At 39.6% G+C, this 26,989-nt stretch overlaps 1 protein-coding gene across 1 annotated transcript; it reads right to left on the bottom strand.

Moving 5' to 3' along the window:
* Window positions 1-1,058: 1,058 nt before the first annotated feature.
* On the bottom strand, window positions 1,059-7,271 carry LOC114360896 (glycine and tyrosine-rich protein-like). Its single transcript, XM_028315753.1, has 3 exons — window positions 7,172-7,271; window positions 5,023-5,068; window positions 1,059-2,370 (listed from the first exon to the last, which is right to left on the bottom strand). Exons 1-3 carry the CDS (start codon window positions 7,199-7,201, stop codon window positions 1,943-1,945), a joined length of 504 nt encoding a protein of 167 aa, XP_028171554.1. The 5' UTR covers window positions 7,202-7,271; the 3' UTR covers window positions 1,059-1,942.
* Between the last annotated feature and the right edge of the window lie 19,718 nt (window positions 7,272-26,989).

Genomic DNA, 26,989 nt, shown 5'->3' with positions numbered 1-26,989 from the left:
AAAAATAGGTAGTTACGCTTGAGCCAAGTTTTATGGCTATAAAACTGTTAGGCCCAGAACAGACGGTGAAACGCAACTGCAACGAAACTGCAATTGCTAGTTACTTTTGAGTTGCATCTAAGTTTCTGCCATAGCGTCCGTTGAGAGACAGTTTGAATCAAACTGGTCGCGTTATGTGTGGTCTCTCGGTTCTCTCAGTTGTGTTTCACCGTCTGTTCTGGGCCTTAATTGGGATTAATCGCTAGGTATCAATCTGTTAAAGAGGACACGTGAGATCATTGTTTTATACCTAACCATAAAAATTGGTCTAATTGGTTCCCAGAGGTGAGCCCCAAGTGAGGTCTTTTTCAAGTCACATTTATGGTACGTTTATTAAGAAATTAAATGTGTTTTTCTTTATGTTATTTTATTGGGCTTTCAAATAACACCAATATTGACGAAGAACTATGTTTGCGTTAAAAGATAATCTTAATTATTGTCGCGGGAGGTGCGATTTATTTGACGTCGAGTGTATTACCTATAAAATAAAACAAAAACTTGGCAAGAACATAATTTTATTAATTCACCAACATATTATTTAGTAACTTAATACCTTTAGATATTTTTGGCATTTCTAGCACAATAGCACACTTTATTTTATCTCCCACAGATGGCGCTAGTGGATCTAAAACTATAATTCGGCGTATCTTTCTCTCCTTAGCGGTTGAAATGGGACTGCAAATAAAAACTGAAAATTCGTTTGACAGATGACTGTAAAAAATAAATTTTAGGAATTTCCAAATGTAGCAATTTTTAACTTTATTTCTGTATTGGTCACTAAAGAGAAAAAAAAACAACCGAATAAATATATATTTTTTACATTTTCAATGATTAAGAAAAAATATATACAGCCTTTATACGCAGTAGCGTATACGTAGGACACAATCTCTTAACTGACAGTTTGCTTGTTCGATTGTTTAAACCCATCGATTAAAAAGAGGCTGACATTATTTATTTATTATTATTAGTTATAATAAATATGAATTAATAATTTAGCGTGTACCGATAATACTCAAACATTAGCGGAAGAATGGTGGAGCGTGTACGTGGATGAAACGATCTATACTAAAGGCGAGTTAAGGAAGTAGCACATTTATCAACCCGGAAAGAAATCGTTACCGTATCAACTTGAGTTGAAAATTCTTTGTATGAAACTCCATACTGCAACGCACACATCACCGCAACGTAAACGCCTCGCCTCGCAGTTGACAGCGCGCGAAAGGCGAACGTTGTTAATCCCTTTCCGAGTTGAGAAGTGTGCTACGTCCTTTACTAAATTACTCGACTAGTGCGGACAAGGCTTATGGAAGTATGTCACCGACTGACCTGTAATTATACATCCTACACACTGGACTGGCCTGAATATTTTTGTGCCTATTTGAGTTTCGCCATTTTGGGGCTGTAGGCCATACTGTAGGCAGATACGATTGTCCATGGAACTAAAAGTATGGAGACAGCCAGTATGTATGTATAGTAATACAGAGGGCTTAGTATGAGTAATCATAATCATAATATCTTTATTGCTTCATGTGGTACAAACAAGGTATTAAAAATAAAATAGTACCAGAACATGAGCCCTGTGAGGGCATTGCAACATTATACATAATATTAATCAAACATCCACACTAGTGAGCGCGTAAAAAAATTACATCAAATGTATCACGGATTATACCAGGGATTACGCTAAAAATTTTCATATTCAACGTGCCCGGACGTCAGCTGTTTTGACAAATCCGTATCGCAGAATCGAAGAAGCGCGTCTGTATTGGAGACGTTAAAAATTAGCATAATCGGGGCACAGGCCCCTAGCGAAAACTTTCGAGAACTAAAATGTTCAGGTATTTTTAACGGGCTCACTAAAGTGGACGTTTGATGTAAACACACTCGGCCCTCAGGTGACCTTTTACTTTCCAAGATTGAGTTTAAGTTTAAGTAGATCTCCAACAATGCCACCTCCTAACAGCCCAGTTCTGTCATCATCGCAATCGCCCGGGCTGTTGCCGGGGGGCCCACCGTTTGAGGGGGGTCCACCGTTTGAGGGGGGTCCGCCGTTTGAGGGGGGTCCGCCGTTTGAGGGGGGCCCGCCGTTTGATGGGGGGCCACCGTTTGATGGGGGACCGCCGTTTGATGGGGGACAACCGTTTGATGGGGGACCACCGTTCGATGGGGGACCACCGTTTGATGGAGGACCACCGTTTGATGGGGGACCACCGTTTGATGGGGGACCACCGTTTGATGGGGGCCCGCCGTTTGAGGGGGGACCGCCTCCTGGGTTGTTGCCTGGTCCGCCTGGGTTGTCGCACTTATCGCCACCACCACCTAGCAGTGCACCTGGATATAATAAAAATATAATTTGTAAGTAAATAGGTAAATAATACCCAATAGCCTTATTCACGTAACAAAACTCCAACGACAACAAATCGCTGAGTTAAGAAGAAAGAAAGGAAGAAAGAAAGAAAATACATTTATTTGGCACACTAGAACAACAAATTACAGAAATTAATACGTTAAAAAAAGATTAATTTAAAAATTATGCCAAATAGGCTTCCACTCCAGTTGCGATCGTGAAACACGTGAGTTAGGCCACAGACCGATCATCATCATCATCCGTTTACAGTCCACTACTGGACTTTGAGCCTACTACGAGGGGCGGCTGAAAAGTTTTGAGCCTAGGGTATTAAAAATGCCGATAGAAAAGTATATAAAATATATTTTCCTATTTAATCTCCCTCTACTACAACGGACTTCTTACATTTGTGTAAAAGAGCTTTTAACCCACTGAAAAAAAATTCGCAATCTTTGACTTCGAAATGAGCCTTTAACGCCGCCTTCATTTCTTTGTCACTCAAAAATCTTCGTTCCTGAAGGTCTTTTTTCCAATTTGAGAATTAGACAAAATAGCCAGGGATTCGGATTAAACTGTGTGGTGGGTGATTTATTTCTTGAAATCCAGTTTTACCCGGGGCAAGCCATGCAACATGCACGATGTGCGCGGGCGATTTGTCTTGCAATAACAGATTTCCTTTCGCCAGTTTGCCTCTCAATATTTCAACAACCACTTGACGCACTCTTATCAACAGTACAGCATAATAATCTCCGTTTATTGTAGTTTTTTTAAATACGTAGTCAATTAATAAAATTCCTCCACAATCCCAAAAATAGTGGCTATGAGCTTGGGTGTCGATCGCTCCACTTTGAACTTCCGCGGCGGCGTTTTCCCTTTTAAATCCATTGGTTTGACTCTTATTTTGACTCAACATCGTACTGCCGGATCTATTACTTATCAATAGTGACAATGTGATAAAAAAAATTGTGGCCAAAGATGTCCTAAAACTCCTGCGAAGTTGTGACTCGACGCTGGTTGTTGAGCGGCGTGAGCATTTTTGGCACTCATCGCGCGCTCACCTATTTCATGTGCAAATTAGTATGAAAAATATCGCCAATACGTTCCTTGCTAATGCCTATGGCTTCAGCTATCTGTCACAGCTTAATTCGCTGATCTCTAAAGGAAGATTCATTAAATTTTCATGATTTTATTCGTTAATGGCGAAATCTGGCCGCCCTGACTTGCGGTCATCTTTTAGCGACTACCTACTAAGTACCTGCCATGCTTGAACTATCGGATCCAATTTTTCATGATGGCAAATGAAGGCCCAGACTCCCCATAAACTGTAAACATCTCATCAAATGTTACCGTCAGCGTTTGGTTCCTCTTTTTGAGGAATTTTATGACAACTGTGTACTTGAATTTCGTACATTGCGCGGATGACTGAGACATGATGATGTTTACGGATTAATTACTAAAAGCGTGATGACGCTAATGAAATGAAACTTTGTACATATACTAAGGAGGTTATTGGCAAATTAATTAAATTTAGCGCGAGTCAATAATAACACTTGAAGAAACTTAGGCTCAAAACTTTTCAGCCGCCCCTCGTATATTATGTACTTTAGTGGAGGGTTTTGCCATAATCTCCACGCTTGGCAGGCGGGTTGGAGATCGCAGATTAAAATATTAATGTTTATCAGAACACTAGCGGCCGCCCGCGACTTCGTACGCGTGGATCCCGTTTTACCCCCTTCATCTATCTTACGCGGTTTTTCATACAAATGTTTTTCCCGCTAATTTCCGTTCCCGTGGGAATTTTAGGAATTCCTTTCTTAGTGCACCTCTACGGTACCTAAGCTACGTCCCTTCCAAATTTCAAGTGCCTACGTTTAGCCGTTTAGGCTGTGCGTGTTCTCTGACCGATACAAATAATAATTACCTATGTTCAAACACACAAATGTTTGCATTGTGTTATCTCAATTCGTGCTCATCGCTGAAACTCCTGTGCAGCCAAGATCAAATTCATTTAATTTTTTCAAATTCAAATTCATTTATTTCACAGAAATACACGTCCACTAGATGTTAGTACATAATCAATTTCGTTACAGTGTATCTTGCCATGACTGGCAAAAAGGCTCGAAAAGTCTCGGACATTGGCTTGTAGGCTTGTTTTACCAGGGGTGCCCCGGGCTAGTTGGTCCGGAGCAGACCATTTCCACAAAGGCCGGTAGGTAGCGGCCTCAGCGCCTTCCTGCTACGCGCGTTTTCCGATACCTGGCCTCCACTCCAGAACCTTGCTGCCCCATCGGCCGTCAGTTCTGCGTACTATATGCCCTGCCCATTGCCACTTCAGCTTGCTAATCCGTCGGGATATGTCAGCGGCTTTAGTTCGTTTACGGATCTCCTCATTTCTGATTCGATCGCGTAAAGAAACTATCCAGTAGTTTCAAAGTCGAACCGAACCGGGTAGAAAGAAACCGATTTGTCAACACACGCACTAAGGGTGGCCCGATTCTAATTTGTATGAAGAATCGGCCGATACCGAATCAGTGTAATCACTTTCGTACATGCCCATACTGATTAACAGCCCGACACAACTGCCAACTTAAAGTTGGTGGTCTGCGTCTAGGCTAAGGGTATCGTATTTTTCTTACCTAATAGAGGAAGGGTGGGTTTCGGGTCACAGAGGCAGTAGCATACCTGAAACAAAGAATAAAGAAATCAATAAAGAAATAAATTACTAACAAACATAAAAACAGAACAAACAGTTTGGTTGTCTTCTTCTCTGTCGCTACTATCCGTTCGCGATAAGTTTGCCGCTGGCGATATGACGTCACTCGAAGGGAAGCGTCTATAACTATAGCAAACTACCTATATTGAAAATATTTTTTATTTATTAATATTGATAAAATTTGTGTATTTGCGAAAAATAAGACACATTAATTGCGTTTAATCGCGGTTGGGGGAGGGGACGCGCATTCCACGGACCGGCAAACTTAGCGCGAACGGGTAGTACACCCTTGTTCGTGGTCGTTACACCTTGATTGGTAGCAAGCTTCAGAATTGGTTACCATTACTCCCGCATTGTAGCCTTTCTTACACTCGTGCGTGGAGTGGACCATTGAGTGCAGTTTTAACTTGAGGGCCTAGTGTGAGTTTACATCAAACGCGCTCACTAGTGAGCGCGTCAAAAAATGACATTAAATGTGTGACGGATTGTACAGCGCCCCTAGCGGGATACGTTCGAAAACTAAAAATTTCATAATTTTTTTAACTCACACTCAGCCCACTGACACCACTGATCAGTCCAGCGCCCTTCAGGTTAGGTCATAGCAGACTTACGCCCGTATTCACAACACGTATCGCTTAGTACAGCAGCAGACGTGCAGCAGACGTAGCAGACGTACGCCCGTATCGCTTGCTTACGTGAAATAGCAAATCGAGCGAACAGCGTTGAATAGAGCTCTGTGATTGGTTCGTGTGTGACCCTGTGCGTCCACGAGCACTGTGAGACCTCATAGAAATGTCAAATCGGAAAGGGATCAACACCGTATCGCCTTTCGCGAGCTGTCAACCGCGAGGCGAGGCGTTTACGTTACGGTGAGTATAAGTACATTGGAAGCAGCAGCGACGACATCGTAAAGGTAGCAGGGAAGCGCTGGACGCAGGCCGCTACCAATCGATCAACGTGGAAAGCATTAGGGGAGGCCTATGTTCAGCAGTGGACGTCCTATGGCTGAGATGATGATGAGGATAAGTGAACGTTGCAGTTTGGATTTTCATACAAAGAATACTGACTGCCTCGAGTTTTCTATTTTATTTTATTATTTGTTAATTTTATTTTTTTATTGAGTTGATACGGTTACGAGTTACGATCCCTTTCTGGGTTGATAAGTGTGCTACGTCCTTTATCTAAATCGAGTAAGTAGGTAGCGGTCGTTGCAGTCAAAAGATATCAACTGCAGCGTTTCAATGACTCTTTTATGCGAACAGCTAGGGACTGGAATTCGCTGCCTGCTGGTCTTTCCTGAGGACTATAAGCCGGGCCTTTTCAAGGCGAGAGTGAATAGGCACTTACAGGGCAGATATGTACCATCCTAGACTGCATCCCATTAACATCAGGTGCGATTGTGGTCAAATACCTGCCTTGTTATGCATTAAAAAAAACTGCAGCCAAGGTATTTTTTTATCACTATACAGAGTGGAATTTTGTAATGCCACCCGGAGGGAAAGTACTCTTAATAATGTAGGTAGATAGAAAATTTTACTCAAAGTAAACATTTTTTAATTTAGGAAAAGAAATAGAACTGCATTCAAAGATTTCCCAAATTTTGCTTGCCACACCGGGGCGGGGGAATCGAACTAACTAAAATCTGTTAAAAATTACACCCTGTATTTTTGTTGCATCGATCGTTAGAGTTAAGTATAAAAATGAAATCTCTCTAACAAACTTGATAAATCAAATGAAAGGAAAACCATGAAATCTTCATTATTTACAGAAAATTGTAATGGTAGTGAATTTTCGAAAAAAAAATCGAAATTCTATGAATGCAGTTCTCTTTCTTTTCAAAAATAAAGGAATGTTTTCTTTCAGTTCAATTTTCTATCTATTCCCTCCAGGTGGCATTACAAAATTCCACTCTGTATAGCTTGCCTTACCACCACTTCGGGATAACATATGATGACCTGGTTTGCAAGATGCCCGTTTATTCTTTTAAGTCTATTTATTTAAACTTAATATAGCCACACTGAGAGAGTAGGCGATACAAAATTCAATTATAAATAAAAAAAAACTAGGCTTACCAAAGATATCAAAAAGAAAATGGTCTTCATATTTGCTTCGTTTAAATATTTTTTCCAAATTAATTTATCACACTTTCTGTACAGAAGTGTGATAATGTGTGTGAAGATATAAATTTGATACCCCTTTTATAGGGATTCAGTAGTGCACTCGCAAACATGCAATTTCTCAGTAATTGGTGAACGAAATAAACATAAAGTGAAAAAATATTATTGAACTATGTAGTTATCATTGAATAAACAAAAAACCCAACTGCGTAAAAATGAACTAAAAAGTTAAAAACAAGCCTTAGTGTTTACAAATGCAGTCGGAGGCATCAATGACTAATTCTTTTGTTGGTGATATGTATTTGTATATATTATACATCATATACCCACATACATACATACACTCGAAAAACATAACCCTCCTTCTGGCGCATACGCGTAAAAAAGAAAGAAGCCACGATAGCCGAACGGTGAAGGGGTCGGACTGGCCGACTCGTGGTGATCCGGGGAACGCGGGTTCGGTCCCCGCTGCCGCTCTATTGTGGTGAGCTCACTCGTGAAGTCGTGATACAAGCATTTAGCTTAGTACGAAGGCCTAACGGGATTATTAGTAATTTTCTAATTAAACAATTACTAATCTTTATACAAAAAATTGACTTACTTGACTTATGGTCCTATGTCCCCTAGATGGGGCAGAGGGCGTCCACAACAGTCCTCCATCTCGTTCGGTCTTGAGCTTCTCGCTTGATCTCGCTCCAAGTCTTGCCGATCTTCTTCGCCTCGTCCGCTACAGTGCGCCGCCAAGTTTGCCTGGGTCGACCACGTTTGCGTTTTCCTTGGGGATTCCAATCCAGAGCCTGCTTAGGGATGTGATCGGGGTCCCTTCGGAGAGTGTGGCCAATCCAGTTCCACTTGCGGCGCTTGATCTGATTTTTAAGTGACCCCTATGTAAACAAAATTCCTGTTATTTGTTACCATAGGGTTCACTTAAAAATTAGGGATTGATGGTGAAAACAGGCATAAGGGTTCGTTAGTTTCTGCCAAATGAAGTCCACTGCTGGACAAAAGCCTCTCCCAAGGATTTTCATACCGACTGGTCCGGCGCGCTGCCTGCATTCTGTGGACCAGTTCCTTTCTTTACCAGATCGTCGGGCCACCTAGTTGGGTCTGAACTACCAGTCTCTCCATCGAGTTCTTATCTCTTGTTCTTTAGTAGAATAAACAATTGGACACCATTCCCCAATAATTCGAAATCACAACTTTTCTAAAAAGACACTTCATTCTGGTCTTAAAAACTTAATTAATTTTAAATTACCTGTAAATTACGATTTTTGGTTGCGTTGTAATTGAAAAAAGTAGTTTAATTGAGTTGACAAAATAGTGACGTCACTTGCTTGTAGTGCCATACAAAATCTATGGGATAGTTTCGTTTTGACAGTTTTAAATACGTCAATTGATTGGAGGTGTCAACATGTGTAGTAAGATTATAAAAATGTTAGATCTATCTATTTATTTATTTATTTATTTATTTACACTTTTGCACATACATATGTACAGTGGCGGACTTAATGCCAGGTGGCATTATCTATGTTTTCCGTTCACCCATGTTTTAACAGATGTTTAAACTTCCAGCACCTGATAAATAGGTACTCTAAGCCTATTTTTGCATTAATAAATTGACATTAAAATTGTCTACGCAAAGATACTTTTACATAATGCAAACAAATTAACTGTTCATCACCCTAAATGTACCAATGTTATGTCAATACGCATGATGACATTAAAGGAGAAATTGAAATGATGGCTGTTGGGACAAAAAAATTCTCGGTTTATTCCCGTTGTCTCACCAGTGGGGAATTTAATGAAATAATTAAAAGGATAGTGCCAGGGTCTGGACGAAGTGCTGCCCAGAATCAAACCATATATAACCATATATACTAATAATGTAGGTAAAGCGCACTAACNTTTCATGAACTTTCAAGGAAAACTTAAACGGTTAAGATAGGTCAGTTGGTTTAAGAGTGATAGTCATTTACCTAACTCAAAATTTCATATCTAATAAAAATTCCTTAGAAGAAAATATTAAAATTGTCTTTACACGAAGTAATTGCTTGCTTCTGAAAGCTGAATGTATTTTGTTAACGACGGACAACTACGGAACCCTACACTGCGCGTGGCACGACAAGCACTTGGCCAATTTTTTTCTCTTAACTCCAGGGATAGATTTCATTGCGCTTCAGTTTACATATTAGTATTGGCAGTATTGGCCTGAGGAAAAAAATGCACTACCTAAGGTTTCGTTCTGGGCAGCACTTGGTCCAACATCCATACATAGTTGGCACTATCCTCTATTACTGCAGGAGTGGCGACAGGCGATAAATTGTAATTAATTAAATCCCCAGCAGTGGAGACAAATGGAATTTAGATATTTTTCTCTTATTGGGATGATGATGTATTTTAAATTTTAATAGTGTAGGTACTCATTGTTGAAAAGCCAAAATAAATAAATAAATGACTGGGTAATGAAATCTAAATTCTATTTAGTCCGACAGACAATAAATAAATATTGGACACTTATTTCTTTTTTTCCATAATCGAATAATTACAATGTCACGTGACGTCTCTTTTGCGTTGCGTTTGCGTTTATGCGTGACGTAAGTTACGTCATAACGCGCCATTGCAACTCGATGTAGCACTGTTATTATTTAATTATGAAAGAAAAAAAAATACGAGTCTAAGTTTCTTAGTATCTGTCTGACGGACAAATCATTGCCTTTTAAAGTTTTTGCTAGGAATCGAACCCCTTCTAAACGGAGAATTCATCTATTACCACCTTAACCACGGAGGGTACAGGGTACAAAATAAAACAGAAACTTGGCAAGAACATAATTTTTATAATTCACCAACATACAATTATTTAGTAACTTAATACCTTTAGATATTTTTGGCATTTCTAGCACAATAGCACACTTTACTTTATCTCCCACAGATGGCGCTAGTGGATCTAAAACTATAATTCGGCGTCTCTTTCTTTCCTTAGCGGTTGAAATGGGACAGCAAATAAAATCTGAAAATTCATTTGATAGTTTGACAGATGACTGGAAAAATAAATTAGGAATCTCCAAATGTTTAAGCAATTTTAAACTTTATTTCTGTATTGGTCACTAAAGAGAAAAAAAACACAACCGAATAAATATATTTTTTTTACATTTTTAAATGATTAAGAAAAAATATATACAGCCTTTTTATACGCAGGACACAATCTCTTAACTGACAGTTTGCTTGTTCAATTCGCGATTGAAAAATCCGCCAGATGGCAATACGTAGACGCGAGGTCCAAATGCTGCATGATTGGTTATTTTTGACATGACATTGACAGATATGTCAAAATCCACCAATCACGCAGCATTTGGACCTCGCGTCTACGTATTGCCATCTGGCGGATTTTTCAATCACGAAAACCCTCATTATATACACATCGATTAAAAAGAGGCTGACGTTATTTATTAATTATTATTATTTATAATACATTTTAATTAATAACTCTAGCGTTTAACTCGGTGCCTGAGGTATAGGACCGGCACGGAATGAAGGGTGATATTGACATATGACGTGACAGGGCATACGAATCTGTGGGTCTAGACAAAGTGCAAATTATAATCGCAAACCAGTCGAAAAGTGGTCGAAAAGCCCCTTTTTTGTATGGAGTTTCGACGGATTCGATTTTCGATTCGATCAAAAAGTGCGTAATCAAAGTGCAAATTATAATCGCAAACCAGTCGAAAAGTGGTCGAAAAGACCCTTTTTTGTATGGAGTTTTGACGGATTCGATTTTCGATTCGATCAAAAAGTGCGTAATCAAAGTGCAAATTATAATCGCAAACCAGTCGAAAAGTGGTCGAAAAGCCCCTTTTTTGTATGGAGTTTTGACGGATTCGATTTTCGATTCGATCAAAAAGTGCGTTTTCAAAGTGCAAATTATAATCGCAAACCAGTCGAAAAGTGGTCAAAAACCCCTTTTTTGTATGGAGTTTTGACGGATTCGATTCGATCAAAAAGTGCGTAATCAAAGTGCAAATTATAATCGCAAACCAGTCGAAAAGTGGTCAAAAACCCCTTTTTTGTATGGAGTTTCGACGGATTCGATTTTCGATTCGATCAAAAAGTGCGTTTTGTCTAGGGGGGCTGAAGTCTCGCTGACTTTTGACAGTCACAAATAATAATAATAAATAAATAATCTTTGGACAATTTTCACACAGCGTCAGCTAGCCCCAAAGTAAGCAACTTAATGCTTGTGTTATGGGTGCTAGCTTAACGGATATACTACTTATATACTTTTTTTTTATGATACAAAGTCACCCTCATAACCCTCCAGCGCTTCCATAGCTCAGGCATTGACTGTGTTGAGCCTTGTATCAGGATATTTTATCATTTGATCACAATCTATAATTTGAAACTGAATATTTTTACAAGCAAACTATCAGTTAGAGTCATAATAACATTCATAAATTAAAAAAGTACGACTTTTCAATCAAATAAACGAAATAAAATATATACAAAATACCTATAATGTAGAAAAGAATCGAAAGTAACGCAACTATATATGTTACATGCCTCAATAATATACAAATTACTGCATTGTTTTTTGTAAAATATGTTTTTTATAATATTATTTACACTCAAGTCTGTCTCAAAAGTAAACTACGAATATAATTTAGCGGAGAGCCAGTCGTGGTTGCGCCGAATTTTGTCAGTGTGTGCGTGCGCGCCGCATACGTATTGGCGCGCTCACATACAAATCGCGCTCGGTGCGTTTCTATGAAGATGACCTACTCATTTGTATTTACTCTGTTAGTATCTACTAAAAACATATTTCACAAAAAAATAAACAACAAAACAGATGTTTAGTTTTATGTAAATATTTTTCACGTACTGTACATACTTTATGAACCCGCACATAATTATAACAGCAAAATAAACTATAAAATACTATCACAAACATTACTATGAGGTCTCACAGTGCTAGTGGACGCATAGGGTGACACACGAACCAATCACAGAGCTCTATTCAACACTGCGTTCGATTTGCTGCTTCACTTAAGCAAGCATCGTTTGTGAATACGGGCGTATATCTATCAAATAAATAAAATGGCGCCAATTCACAGCGCTAGGTTCATGGGATACCGAGGAGGGCAAGGGGGTCACTTCCTCCCTATACAGTGTGTTAGGTAAATGGGTATATGAGCCGACACTAGCCCATGTTAACATTAAATGGTATGGTGAAGTCAGAAATTTTATGTCATCATTTTAATTTTTCTTATGTTCATACAAAATAAATTTTACAAAATCCGATTTGTATGAAAATTAAAATAATTAAAATGAAGATATCAATTTTCTGACTTCAACATACCATTTATATGACCATGTTAACATGGGCTGGTGTCGGCTCATATACCCATTTACCTAACACCCTGTAGACCGTTTCATCCACTCAGCCGCGCCCCAGCAATGTGTGGTCCCGGTCGCGCGGGGTGCGGGGAGTGTGGTCCGAGCAATCCGTAAGGCATTACTGTAGTGTGCGTGTGCACTCATGGAGCATTTAGAGTAGGCGCACACAGTTGATTTTTCGTCGGCCGATAGTTTAGTCGGGCAGTTGATCAGTATGGGCATGTATGGGAGTGCGCACACTACGCCGATTCGATTTGGCCGATTCTTCATACAAATTAAAATCGGGCACAACTATCGGCCAACTAAAAATCAACGGTGTGCAAATCACGGAAGAATGGTGGGGCGCGTCTTCGTGGATGAAACGATTTATATAAATGGTACGCCCCTTAGGGGGTATCCCTTATATTTCCTACCTACAGTATCGAGGGTATGTGCTTAAAAAACTGGTTTACCACCCCTGGGCCAGCCTTAAGTATTTCTAGTGTTGCCAGTATCAAAAATATTTATTTTAAGCTAGTATTAAATGCAACATAGCTCCATAAATTTTAACTTTGCACTATAAGTTACATTTTTAATAAGTTTGTATTAATAATTTTGTACTGCCTACGATAGTCTCAGTTTCACCCTAAGGTTGACTGGACGAGAAGCCGACTGGCATTAAGTCCGCCTTATGTACAGTGTTGTGTGTAAGTTCTAAATAAATAAAATTTATCCTACTGAAAAAACATGTATTTGGGACATAAAGAACTATTATGTTCTGGTTTTTGAAAAAATATATTAATGCTGGGTTACACCATATTACTTTAACTTTGACAATCTTAAAAAATCTGTCAAACTCCAAAAAACACCGGTTATAGTTACGGTTAAAGTTATGTGGCGCACCTCAGCCTTAATCTTGACTTGTCCCCACGAACCCTCCGATGTCTGGATGAAATTTCTTTACAGTGATAAGCTGACCGGTATGGTTTATTTAACAACTATCTAAATATGTAAATCAGTATACGAAATATAAAATAAAAACAAATAAATTAATCACTCGAATGGCCACCACATGTCAATGTCAAGACGCCATCTTTGTCAGGGATTTAAAGTGACATTGACATTATGTCAAATACCTCATTACTGACCCGAATACATAAACCTGTTACCTCTAGGGTACACGTTTAGATATGAACTAAAAACACAGCTTTTAGTGAGGTTCAAGTCCTAACGTGGCACCTCTAGGGTACAATTGTGACCTCTAGGGTACAATAACACGTTCAGATATGAACTAAAAACACAGCTTTTAATTAGGTTTATGTCCTAACTTAGCACCTCTAGGGTACAATTGGAACCTCTATGGTACAATAAGTTACATTTTAGCTAAAAACACAGCTCTCAGTGAGATGTCTTTCCTAGGCCCTCTAGGATACAATAGTGACCTCTAGGGTACAATTGAAACCTCTAGGGTACGATTGGAACCTCTAGGGTACAATTGGAACCTCTAGGGTACAATTGGAACCTCCAAGGCACAATTATTGGAACCTCTAGGGTACAATAAGTTAAGGTTTTAGCTAAAAACACAGCTCTTAGTGAGGTTTAAGTCTTCCTTGCCTCTATTCTTTTGTCTATTCTCAATGTACTGTCTATACCCGCCTCCTAATATTCCTAGGAGGATAATGAGTCCAAATAAGGAGTTGGATTTGAACTTCTTCGCGCAGTCGTCTGGGTTGTTGACGTCCAGAGAGTAGATCTGGAACAAAAATAACAGTTTAAAACAAAGTTCGATCACATTTTTTCTAGACAGAGTATTGGGAAATGTTTATTTGGGAAGTCTACATGTGTTTGGAAAAGGTCTTGCATCTGATAGTACCAGCGACTAAAGATATTTTCTTTACCGTATCGTAGCACTGAAAAGTGTCATAGCTGGTGCGTATGTCGTATGAGCATATCACAGGTGCGCCAGGTCCCTATAGCTACTAAAGGGGTGTTCCTTTACTTTCGTAGCAGTGTCACTCGTCGTAGCCGCTTGTAGGCGCCGTAGCAACATGGTGTCTCGCTTTAGCGCACACTACAGCACGCTCACGCAGCTACTAAAGACACTTCTCTTTCGTAGCAACATGCTCTCTCGCTCTAACGCACCTGGCGTAAAACCAACCGTAGCACTAGCAAGCGTCGTAGATGCTTTTAGCGACACTACCAGGCACTCATAGCTGCTAAAGAAGTGTTCTTTGTCCCTGTAGCAGTGTCGTCGTAGACGCTCATTTCTTCCGCCGTAGCAGTGACGCTCGTCGTAGCCGCTTGTACGTGCCGTAGCAAGTTGTCTAGCTCTAGCACACACTACAGCTCATTTCCAGAGCCACTGTCGTAGCAGTGGCAAGCGTCGTAGACGCTCGTATCACAAATTCCAGGCGCCTATAGTTACTGAAGAAGTTGTTTCTCTCGCCGTAACAGTGTCACTCGTCGTAGGCGCTTGTAGATGCCGTAGCACTATGATGTCTCGCTCTATCTCGCTCTTATAGCTACTGACGCCTTTCTTTCCCACCGTAGCACTGTCACGCGTCGTAGCCTATGTTCTCTCGCTCTACGCACCTGGTGTCCCGCTCTGGTGACGGCGGCGGCCAGCGCGGCGTAGTACGGCCAGCCGAGCGCGGCCGCGTGCCCGACGCCCGCCAGGCAGGCCGCGCTGGCCGCCGCGTGCCGGACAGGAGACTAGGGTACCAGGCTCCCATAGAAGGTAAGGAGCTTGCTCCTCTAGTGACACCACCAGGCTCCCATAGATGCTAAGGAGCTGCTCTCTAGTGACTGAACTACCAGGCTTCCATAGAATGTAAGGAGCTTGCTCCTCTAGTGACACTACCAGGCTCTAATAGTCGCTAAGGAGCTTGCGAGCTAGTGACTAAACTACCAGGCTCTTATGGGTGCTAAGGAGGTATTTTTTTTAGCTCCGTAGATGTGTCTAGCGTCATAGACGCTGATGTCACAAGTACCAGGCGCTTATAGCTACTGAAGAGCTTGTTTCTCCCGCCGTAGCAGTGTCTGTCGTCGTAGCCGCTTGTAGACGCCGTAGCAACATGTTCTCTCGCTCTAACGCACACTACAGCTCGCTTACGCAGCTACTAAATACATTTCCCTGTCGTAGCGGTGTCTAGCGTCGTAGACGCTCTTAGCCAGGCTCTCATAGTTACTGTAGGAGTGTTCTTAAGCTCCGTAGCAGTGGCAAGCGTCGTAGCCGCTCTCAGCCGCCGTAGCAATACTTCTCTCGCTTTAGCGCACACTACAGCTCGCATTCACAGTTACTATCGTAGCACTGGCAAGCGTCGTAGCCGCTTGTAGATGCCGTAGCACTATGATGTCCCGCTTTCATAGCTACCTACTGAAGCCGCTCCTTTCTCTCCCGCTGTAGCCTGTCTGTTCTCTCGCTCTACACACCTGGTGTCCCGCTCTGGTGACGGCGGCGGCCAGCGCGGCGTAGTACGGCCAGCCGAGCGCGGCCGCGTGCCCGACGCCCGCCAGGCAGGCCGCGCTGGCCGCCGCGTGCCGGACAGGAGACTAAGGTACCAGGCTTCCATAGAAGGTAAGGAGCTGCTCTCTAGGACTGAACTACCAGGCTCTAATAGTCACTAAGGAGCTTGCGAGCTAGTGACTAAGATACCAGGATCTTATGGGTGCTAAGGAGGTTTTTTTTAGCTCCGTAGAAGTGTCTAGCGTCGTAGATGATGGGTTAGGGTCAAAAAGAAAGAAGATTGCAGAGAAAACAGTAGATATTTATTGTAAGTACGACAGAGATGATACCGCATAGGCACACAGCCATTGAGAGAGAGAAAAAAAAATATAAAGTCACAATGACATGCAGTGTCAGATTTGACTTTGACGTTACTGGATAATAGACTACTCAATGTTACGTTTCGTTTTACATTCCAACACCTGCCCATAAAATAAACGTCAACAATGACTGAGATACAAATAAATCAAGTTAAAATTGGAACAAAAATTGCATACAATATTAGTAACATGCCGCTTTATATAGCATACATAATATATGAAAACATAAACAGATCTCCAAAACACTTTTCCTTTTAAATAAATACAATTTAAACATTTTACAATTCTAAGTAGTTTTATTCTAGTTACAGTTCTAAGAGATCCTTAAGTTAAGTTGAGATACAAACTTATTAAACTTAGCACTTGACAAAGGTTTTGTCAACAAATCAGCTGTCATGTTTTCAGTAGACAAATGTTCAATCCTAACCAAATTATTCTTAACAACATCTCTAATGAAGTGGTGTCTAATATCTATATGTTTTGTACGAGCATGAAACATACAATTCTCACTTAATTTTAGTGCTGACTGGTTATCATTAAACAAGGTAGTTACACAGTCTATATTTAAACATTCTTTCAAAAAGGTACGAATGAATAACGATTCTTTACAAGCATTGGCAAGAGCCATATATTCAGCCTCGGTGCTTGACAATGCAACGGTTTTCTGTTTGCGACTCTCCCAAGACACTATGGAATTACCTATTTTAAATACATACCCTGTGTATGATTTCCTGTCAATTTCACAGCTAGCCCAGTCCGCATCGACGTAGCCTCGCACGTTGAGGTCGGATTTTTCATAGATCAGGCGGTAGTTGATTGTTCCTTTTAAATACCTCAAAATGCGTTTCGCGGCCTTCCAATGTGCATCAGAGTAACAGTCGTTGAACTGAGACAGGTAGCTCACAGCATGAGCTATGTCGGGCCTAGAACACACAGCAATGTACATGAGACATCCAATTAAGTTTCTATATTTTACATTTTCAGTCTTCTTTTCTTCTTTTTGTAATTTCAGTCCGACTTCCATTGGTGTGGACACCGGTTTACAGTCTTCCATCTGAAACCTTTTTAAAACAGACTTTATATAGTCAGTTTGATCAAGAGTAATGACATTTTCTTTTTCTGTACAAACTCTCATTCCAAGAAATTCATGAACCCTTCCCAAGTCTTTCATTTCATATTCTTTCATCAACTGGTCCTTGACTTCCTTCTTTATCTTGTTTGAAGATGTAAATAGTAAAATGTCATCAACATATAAAGCAATTATTGTCAGCTGTCCATGCTTATATCTAAAATAAACGCAAGGTTCAACTGATGATTTCTGAAAATGCATTTTTCTTATCAGTACCTCATTAATTTTATCATACCAGCATTTTGCAGCTTGCTTTAAACCATAGATTGATTTGTTTAATTTATAAACTTGGGTTTCCTTCCCCTTTATAACAAATCCTTCTGGTTGTTCCATCACTACTTCTTCTGTGAGGTCACCATTTAGAAATGCCGTTTTCACATCTAGATGATTAATACTTAGGTTCAGCTGGGCAGCAACAGCAAATAACATTCTGATCGTAGAGTATCTGACTACAGGAGCAAATGTTTCTTGGTAATCTATTCCATATTTTTGGCTGTAGCCTTTTGCCACTAAACGAGCTTTATGTTTTAGTACTGTTCCGTTCAAGCCTCGTTTTATTTTAAAAACCCACTTACATTTCACAGGTTTCTGGCCTTTCTTTAATTCTGTTAAAGTCCAACAATTGTTTTTATAAAAAGAGTTATACTCATCTGTCATTGCATCATGCCACTTCTTGGCATCTTCACTGCTCAAAGCCTCCTCCACGGTGACCGGATCATCCACGTTCCCGTAATTTGCCGTTGCTGCCATACCAGCATACTCATCGGAGTCTGACTGACTGAAGAAGGTTGAAGTCTCTTCAGAGTCATAGCACGAACTTTCTGGAACGTAAGTTTTATCCAGCACATCATCTGTACTCTCTACAGTCAAGTTACTTAAGTCAGTGTCACTTGATTCGATAATCTCTTGTCTCCTCTGTTTTGGTATATTATTATGATCATCATCAGATAGACTTATATTATCAGAACCAGTTTGGGACTGGTTGTCATCAAATGACCCTGGCTCAGACTGAGGTTGGCCAGATGGTTGCTCTCCACTATTGTCAGTAGTTTCTACCGATACAACAGGCGAGAACAAGTCAAGACCTTCATCATGTGACGTCATAGCATCATTTACAGAGGTATCGTTTTTATCAAATTTATTCTCGAAGAAGACAACATCACGGGCTATCACTACTGCCCTAGGATTATCAAGATCTACAAGCCTATAGCCTTTAGTCTCTTCGCAGTATCCTATAAAAGTGTATGGTTTACTTTTGGGATCTAGTTTCTTCCTCTTTTGAATTAAGGCATATGCGCGGCATCCAAAAATTTTAAAGTGACTGACATTTACCTTCTTTCCTGTAAATTTTTCTTCAGGAGTGGCTCCCATTACGGCTTTAGTTGGTGTCCGGTTTTTGATGTAGACTGCTGTCTGTACTGCCTCAGCCCAGAAGCGCTTGTCCAGACCAGCATCCTGCAGCATACAGCGTGCCTTCTCTACAATCGTTCGGTTGGCTCTTTCGCTGACTCCATTCTGAGCCGGTGAATACGGGACAGTCTTTTGATGAATTATCCCGTGCTGTTCCAGATAAACCTGTAATTTTTTATTCACATATTCAAGACCATTGTCACTTCGCACAGTTTTTATTTTCATCCCTGTTTGTGTTTCTACAAGAGCCTTGAATTTAATAAAACACTCAAACACTTCATCTTTGGATTTCAGAAAATAAACAAAGGACTTTCTAGTAAAATCGTCTGTGAATAATAAAAAATACCTACACCCACCATAAGATGCACATGGCATCGGGCCACATAAATCTGTGTGCACAAGGCCCAAAACTTCTTTGGACCTATTTTCAGACTTTTTAGGAAAAGGTACTCTAGTCTGCTTCCCCTTAACACAAGTTTCACATGATTTATAATTAGTATTATCATAATTAACTCCAATGACCATACCTGATTTCATTAAGTGCATGCTTCTTGAATTCAAGTGTGCTAGACGTCGATGCCACAGCTCTTGGGTGTCTGGAGGTTGCTTCTCAGTGACCTGTTTAGAACTATTAGAACATTCCTCATCATCGCCCCGTGGCATTGTCAAGCATTGAGGTTTCACATTTGACTTAGCATTATTTTCAGACTGTGAACTACAACTTAGTGCAAATCCTATTGTATCTAGCTGATAGACACCATTAGTATATGCAGCGGTGACTAAAATCTCGTTACAGTCATATATTTTACACATTTTGCTATCAAATTTTATATTGTAACCTTTTCGAGCTAATTCACTAACAGATAATAGATTGTGCGACAATTTAGGAACATAATAAACATTTGTAATTGTTCTCTTACAGTCTTTAAGTGAAATTGTTACATTTCCTTGACCTGCAGTCGACAGTTCATCACCATTAGCTACACTCACTTTTAATACACTCTTGGAATTAAAATCACTCATAACTGACCTGTTGTTACACATATGGTTTGTTGCCCCCGAGTCCACATACCAAACATCACTCCTTAAGTTAGACGATAGCGCTGAAATCAGTACTTTGGACTTGCACTGACTATCCTTCTCGTTTGACTTCTCATTCTTGTTTTTCTTAAACGTCTGCGGACAATTCTTCATGACATGCTCTGGTTTCTTGCACTTGAAACATTTCATCTGGGGGCACGGCAGTGCCCCCACCAAGTCGAGCAAAAAAGCGGCACGGCCGTACCATCCTTTTCTCGAAGCAATTCAGGCCATTTTCGACTGCCTGTAACTTCGTTGTGGATAAAACTAGAAGACTGAATTTTCATTAGCTATGCAGGCATTGTAAAGACACGGTATATTTAAAATTTCATTAAATTTGAACCAGTAGTTTAGGAATTATAACGGGTCAAAGTTACTTAATTTTGTCACTCACTGACTCACTGACTCACTGACTGACTCACCGATCATCAAAATTCTAAGGCACTTCTAGCAGACCTAGAAGCTTCAAATTTGGAATATAAGTAGTGTTTGGTGTATGAATCAAGGAAAAACTAAAATAGGGCACGGTAGTGCAACCGCCAAGTCGAGTAAAATTTTTCAATGACGGTCCAGTTTTCTAGATAGGTACATAACTGCTGTCTACAAAATACAAAAAGAAATGAGATTTGGGGGCACGGTAGTGCAACCGCCAAGTCGAGTAAAATTTTTCAATTTCGGTCCAGTTTTCTAGATACATAACTGCTGTCTACAAAATACNACGGGGAGCCTATGTCACAGAGCTGTTGAGCTAACTCGGTGACGGTGGATAAGTATGTGTCCATGTCACCCTCAAGTTTTGTAGCAAAAAGACTTCGAAGGAGACTCAAACGTCTGCTCAGCCCTCTGTCTTCATACGCATTCTTCAGATTGTTCCACGCAGCCTTGGCTCCCGCTGCATTACGTACATGGGGATACGCCGAAGAATGAACAGACAAACATATTTTTGCCAGCGCCTTCATGTCGCGTTTTGCATCAACTTTTGTGGTGTCAGTTGGCTCGATGCACTCCCATAAATCTTCATGCACCAGTATCATCTTCATTGCAAATTTCCAATTATGATAGTCTTGAACTCCACGCAGTTTCTCAATAGGAAAATTCGCCTTGTCGTTGCCGGTAGCCATCGCGAGGTTATGTGCATATGCACAATATTTACCAAAGCGCGAATTGTTGTGCAAATTACAAAATTATCTACTCGCGACAGGGACAGACGCCCTGGGCCCATACACTGATGGGTTAGGGTCAAAAAGAAAGAAGATTGCAGAGAAAACAGTAGATATTTATTGTAAGTACGACAGAGATGATACCGCATAGGCACACAGCCATTGAGAGAGAGAGAAAAAAAAATATAAAGTCACAATGACATGCAGTGTCAGATTTGACTTTGACGTTACTGGATAATAGACTACTCAATGTTACGTTTCGTTTTACATTCCAACACACACAAATACAATAAAGATTTACACGTAACATATATAGATTATAAAAAAGCTTTTGACAGTGTCCCCCATTCATGGCTGATCCGAGTGCTCCAAATTTACAAAATCAATCCCACAATAATAACGTTCCTGGAAGATGCCATGACTAAATGGAAAACCGTTTTATCTTTATCTACTAAAAATACTAAAATCAGTACTGGCGAAATACAAATTCGTAATGGCATTTTCCAGGGAGATTCATTGAGTCCTTTGTGGTTTTGTCTGGCGCTGAACCCACTATCTACATTATTAAATAACTCGGAGAATGGCTATAACCTAACTAAAGAAACAAATATTACACACTTAATGTACGTCGATGATATTAAGCTATTTTCAAATTCAAGTGAAGACATGAGACACTTAGTAGATTTGACAGCTAATTTTAGTGATGATATACATATGACTTTTGGTGTAGAAAAATGCAAAACGTTGCACATTCAAAAAGGTAAAATAATAGCGGGAGACTACAATATACAAGAAGACTTAAATATAACAGCAATGACTACGGAGGATACATATAAATACTTAGGGATTAAACAAAATAAATATATTAACCATATGCAAATAAAAAAAGATCTCACTGGTGAATACATACGTCGAGTTGAACTAATATGTCGGAAGCAACTTAATTCTAAAAACCTCTTCAAAGCACTAAACACATACGCAATACCAATCTTAACTTACTCGTTTGGAGTTATCAAATGGACAGCTACAGATATAACAAATCTACAAATAAAAACCAGAACAACATTAACTAAAAATAAATACTTGCACCCAAAATCAGCAATAGAACGAATGTCAATTAAAAGATACAAAGGTGGAAGAGGATTAGTAGACCTAAAAGTACTGTGGCAAAGCCAAATAAATAGTCTTAGAGATTTTTTTTACACAAAATCAAGTAGTCCCATTCATAAGGCCGTTATAGAATCCGACGAAAACCTTACCCCACTTAACCTCTCGAATACAGATAAGATCTATCAGACAGCACAGCAGGCAGAGCAAGAAAAAATAGAGACATGGCGAAGGAAACAATTACACGGCAGACACATACACGATCTAGAGCAACCCCATGTAGACGCTGAAGCTTCCAACAAATGGCTTAAAATTGGATATTTATTCCCCGAGACGGAAGGCTTTTTAATAAGTATTCAAGATCAGGTTATAAATACCAAAAATTACAGGAAGCACATAATAAAAGACCCCAACGCACAGGATGACCGCTGTCGAAAATGCCATAGATACCCGGAAACCATTCAACACATCATAAATGCATGCCCATTACTAACCCAAAATGACTACACACACCGACATAACCAGATCGCTCACTATGTCCATCAGAAATTAGCCATTAAACATAAACTAATCCCCGAAAAATCAAAACCGTACTACCAATATGAGCCGAAGTCTGTGCTGGAAAGCCCCAGTTGCAAAATGTACTTTGACCGAGCCATCTTGACAGACCGCACCATTCACTGCAATAGACCCGATATCACCCTGGTAGATAAAGTAAATAAGATTGCATTTCTAATAGATGTAGCAGTACCTAATACCCACAATATCAAAAACACTATTTCAGAAAAAATACACAAATACTCAGAGTTAAAAGAAGAGATACTTAGAATTTGGAAGTTAAACAAAGTGTACATTGTGCCACTGGTGCTCTCCAGCACTGGAGTCATACCCAACCACTTGCACAATAGCCTGAAACTTATAGATCTCCACGAAAATAGCTATATCACGATGCAGAAAGCGGCAATACTGAACACCTGCCGTATCGTTAGGCGGTTTCTACAGGATGAACCTACAAATGTACCAGTCATTTTATAAACTTATAGATCAGATACTTGGCTTGGCCCGTATCTGGTTTTAATCTTACCAGCACCAAAGCTGAGATAAAATATACGAACAAATAATAATAATAATAAATACACTTTATTGCACACCAAAGATAAGAACAGAAAGAAAAGGAACACACAAGGTACAATTAGGCGGTCTTATCGCTATGAAGCGATCTCTTCCAGACAACCTATGGCGAGGACAGTTACTTAAAAAAAATATTAAAAAAAAAAATATTAGTTTAATTAATTTAGCTTCATGATTATGTGACTTTAGTGGCTCGTTTATTTCAATTTACACCTACCGATAAGTTGGTACTAATGCTTGCAGCTAGATGGCGTGCTGTGTTTTCTACATCGCGGTACCTTGAATCTATTGTAAAATATTGTTATTTGTTTGTACGCAGGTGCTCCCGGGCTTGTACGTGGGGAACTACCGGGACTCCAAGGACCCGGTCCAGCTCGACAAATACAAAATCACGCACATTCTGTCCATACACGACGCGGCTAGAAGACTGCACTCTGTAAGTTTACTATTGAGACTTTTGATCGTTTTATTAAATCTTTATTAAAAACTTCAGGGATATTGCTTTATTACTATAAAATGAAATAACCTTTTTTTGGGTCATTTTAAACAAGTTTACGCAACTTATTTATCACTTACACTGTTAGGGAAAGCAGTGCATAAGTTAGTTAACGATAACCGCCAAACCAAGGTTGATTATACCTAACCTAGTCATCGAGTTAACGTAGGATTTGCATAACTTATTACGGTCTTAGACGCGATCGGATAAACTTGTTGTACCCATGTAGGGTATGGTTCCCGAAGTCTGAAAATTAATAATGGAGGAACAATGACCGCAAGATTACCAGAAACGACTGCCCTCTTTCCTCTATAAATAAGTTTGCTTGCGAGATGTAAGACCTCTACACAATGTGTATTGTTACCTCCGAGCAGCTACGGATATACGAATTTTTCTAACCAGAGCAAAATTTTTATTGTGGCACTCTCTCCCAACGTTTAAGATACCTAAAAAAAGGTCGACGCTCTCACGATTTTCGACTGTTGTTTCGTAAGATGTTTTCCAAATTCAATTAACTATCGATATAGGTACCTACCTAATAACGGACTTTTTGTAAGCGCTTTGTATTTTTTCTTCTTTCCATTTGGCGCCCCCTGAGGTTGCCAGGTGCCCCAGTTTGCCCCCATCTCCCTCTAGATCCGTGCCTGTCTCCGAGACTGACCCTCTACTAAGGTCACTATCGATGGAAGCTCTCATCCTGATATAGTGTCACGACATGTGACCTCCGTAATAAGGTAGCGGTTCAGAAGAAAATTGCGTTTGTTATTTTTACCCGACTACGGCAAAGCCAAAGGAGGGTTATGATTTTGACAGGCTATGTATGTATGTATGTATGTATGTATGTATGTATGTTCATGTGTTCCCTCGTAACTTCTAAACTACTTATCAGAATTCGACAAATGACATATCATTAGAAGCGTCTTAATTGTCCGCTGGTTATAGGCTATATGGGGTTTCACAAAATCTAATGTGGCGCCCTCTAGCGGACAAAACATACAGAGTTAAAAAATAAAGTTAAGATAAATATGCCGTGTTTGGTATCATTTGAAAGCGCTTTACTTGTACATTTTGAATATATATATATTACTAGCATTTGCTTGTGACTTTACCTGTATTCAAGGGATGATTGCATATAATTCACATCTTTTCGTTCATAGCTTCTTTACTACTTATTAGTTCATCAATTTAATTTTTGTTAATATTATGCGCCACAAATACACTTTAACACCAAAATAGTACAAATAATAAATAAAAAGTAAAAAAACTAAAATCCAACTACGACAAAAAACGACGCTGAAAAAGTATAAAACAAGATTTTCAGAATACTGAACTGAACTTGCTAATGTAGTTGCATAGTAGTTTTCATGTTTGGAAAGGCGTAGTCACACGTTACATATACCTACCTACCGTAGCACTTTGACAACGTGTGACTACGCCTTTCCAAACATGAAAACTACTATGCAACTACATTAGCAAGTTCAGTTCAGTATTCTGAAAATCTTGTTTTATTTCAGCGTCGTTTTTTGTCGTAGTTGGGTTTTAGTTGTTTTACTTTTTATTTATACTTGATAAGGAGAATAAATTGCAGCTTATCAATTTTATTCAGAAGAAATATATTTTATCAACTAAATAACATGCAAATATTTTGTTAGGATTTGTTTTTTTGTACGGATTAACAGCGAGTTATGTCCAAAAGCTTATCGTTTCAATTTTAAAATAAGTTGCACCACATAAACGGTATTAATAACAATAACCGGTACTTTTTGTATGGAGTTTGACGTTTTTTAAGTAGCATGGTGCAACTCAGCCTTACTGTTGATTGATTTAAATTGTTTAAGGACGTTGTAGGTGGAATAAACAAAATAAAGCTCCCTTTTATGTTTAAGTAATTAGGTAACTGAATTTTGGCCAGTAACGAAAAGCAGGGGTTTGTTTTAAAACCGGACGCGGCTCCATTCTGTCGGACATTGCGGTTTGCTCCGAAGCCTGGAGTTGTATGAAGTTTTATGAAATTCATTACAGGACGGTCGGTTTCACACAAGTTTTATAAAATTCATTACCGGACGGCCGGTTATTATACACACTAAATAACGCAGCGATGCGCGATGTCTGTTGCGAACTTTTTTCATCATGAGGTTTGTTCGGTAATTGGCTGACCGCTTGTCCGGAGCTTTTTATTTATGTTTGGATACGTTCGGGTCTTATTAGCTACGCTATGGGCGCCCTTTATTATTCATACTAACAACATGGTTATTCACTGCGCTTAATAAGGAAGACTTACAAGTAGCTACAACTCGTAGTTGTTAAAAGAAAAGTGTAATAGCAGGCTAATACCTATTTAAAGTTTTGAAAACGCATTTTGTATTTCAGAGTCTGAAAATCAATGAATAGAGTGCAACAGTTAATCTTCAAGACTGATTTTAATGGCTGTTTAGTTTGTGAAATAGGAACTCTTTCAGACTCTAAGTCCTCCGAGATTTCTAGCTGGATTCCAGATCGATTCGGCTAACCGGCTTATAACTTTAAAGAACGTCGTCTCGACTCTGATGATGGTTTAAGAAAACTTTTTCTACGCCTAATTGACTAAAGTCAAGGAAGCTCTTAGTCCCAATTCCCGAACTCACAATTAACCTGGAGGTTACAGTAGAGTGTAATATATTCTAATAAACCCTTCCCCACGTAAGATGAATTATGAAAGCAGTGTCACAACAATATGCGGGCGAACACAAAGTCTCACAAACCCAATAGAGCTGACGGGGCATAAATCATTCCGGTCTCTTTACAGGTCGTGGCATTAAGGCTCTTTCCCACGGGGATATCCCGTTTTTTGCAGGATCCCATTTAGTACTACGTGTTCTAATACTACACATTCACACGAATATCTTTGCACTTGCAGTGCACCGAAAAAAACCCAATAATTTCGAATTCGCTATTCAGTCATGTCAATAAACAGGAGTACAGGATCAGTAAAAATCAGCATTCAATAGAAGTGTTCCCACCAGCAACGTCCTGCATACCTACTATTTTTACAAACTCCCGAAACTGCAAAAAAACGGGACACTGCCGTA

This window comes from Ostrinia furnacalis, unplaced genomic scaffold (genome assembly GCF_004193835.3).
Source record: "Ostrinia furnacalis isolate ACB-3 unplaced genomic scaffold, ASM419383v2 OfSCF5230, whole genome shotgun sequence".
In the NCBI taxonomy this organism is placed as follows: domain Eukaryota; kingdom Metazoa; phylum Arthropoda; class Insecta; order Lepidoptera; family Crambidae; genus Ostrinia; species Ostrinia furnacalis.
The sequence above is the reverse complement of the archived record's forward strand: the minus strand, read 5'-3'. Positions and strand labels throughout refer to the sequence as shown.

Bases quoted from the DNA above. Each gene is read 5' to 3' on its own strand.
- LOC114360896 (XM_028315753.1), bottom strand. From the start codon at position 7,201: ATGAAGACCATTTTCTTTTTGATATCTTTG. The intron at 5,069-7,171 runs GTAAGCCTAGTT...TCTTTGTTTCAG, and splicing joins TTTTCTTTTTGATATCTTTG to GTATGCTACTGCCTCTGTGA. The intron at 2,371-5,022 runs GTAAGAAAAATA...TATTATATCCAG, and splicing joins ACCCACCCTTCCTCTATTAG to GTGCACTGCTAGGTGGTGGT.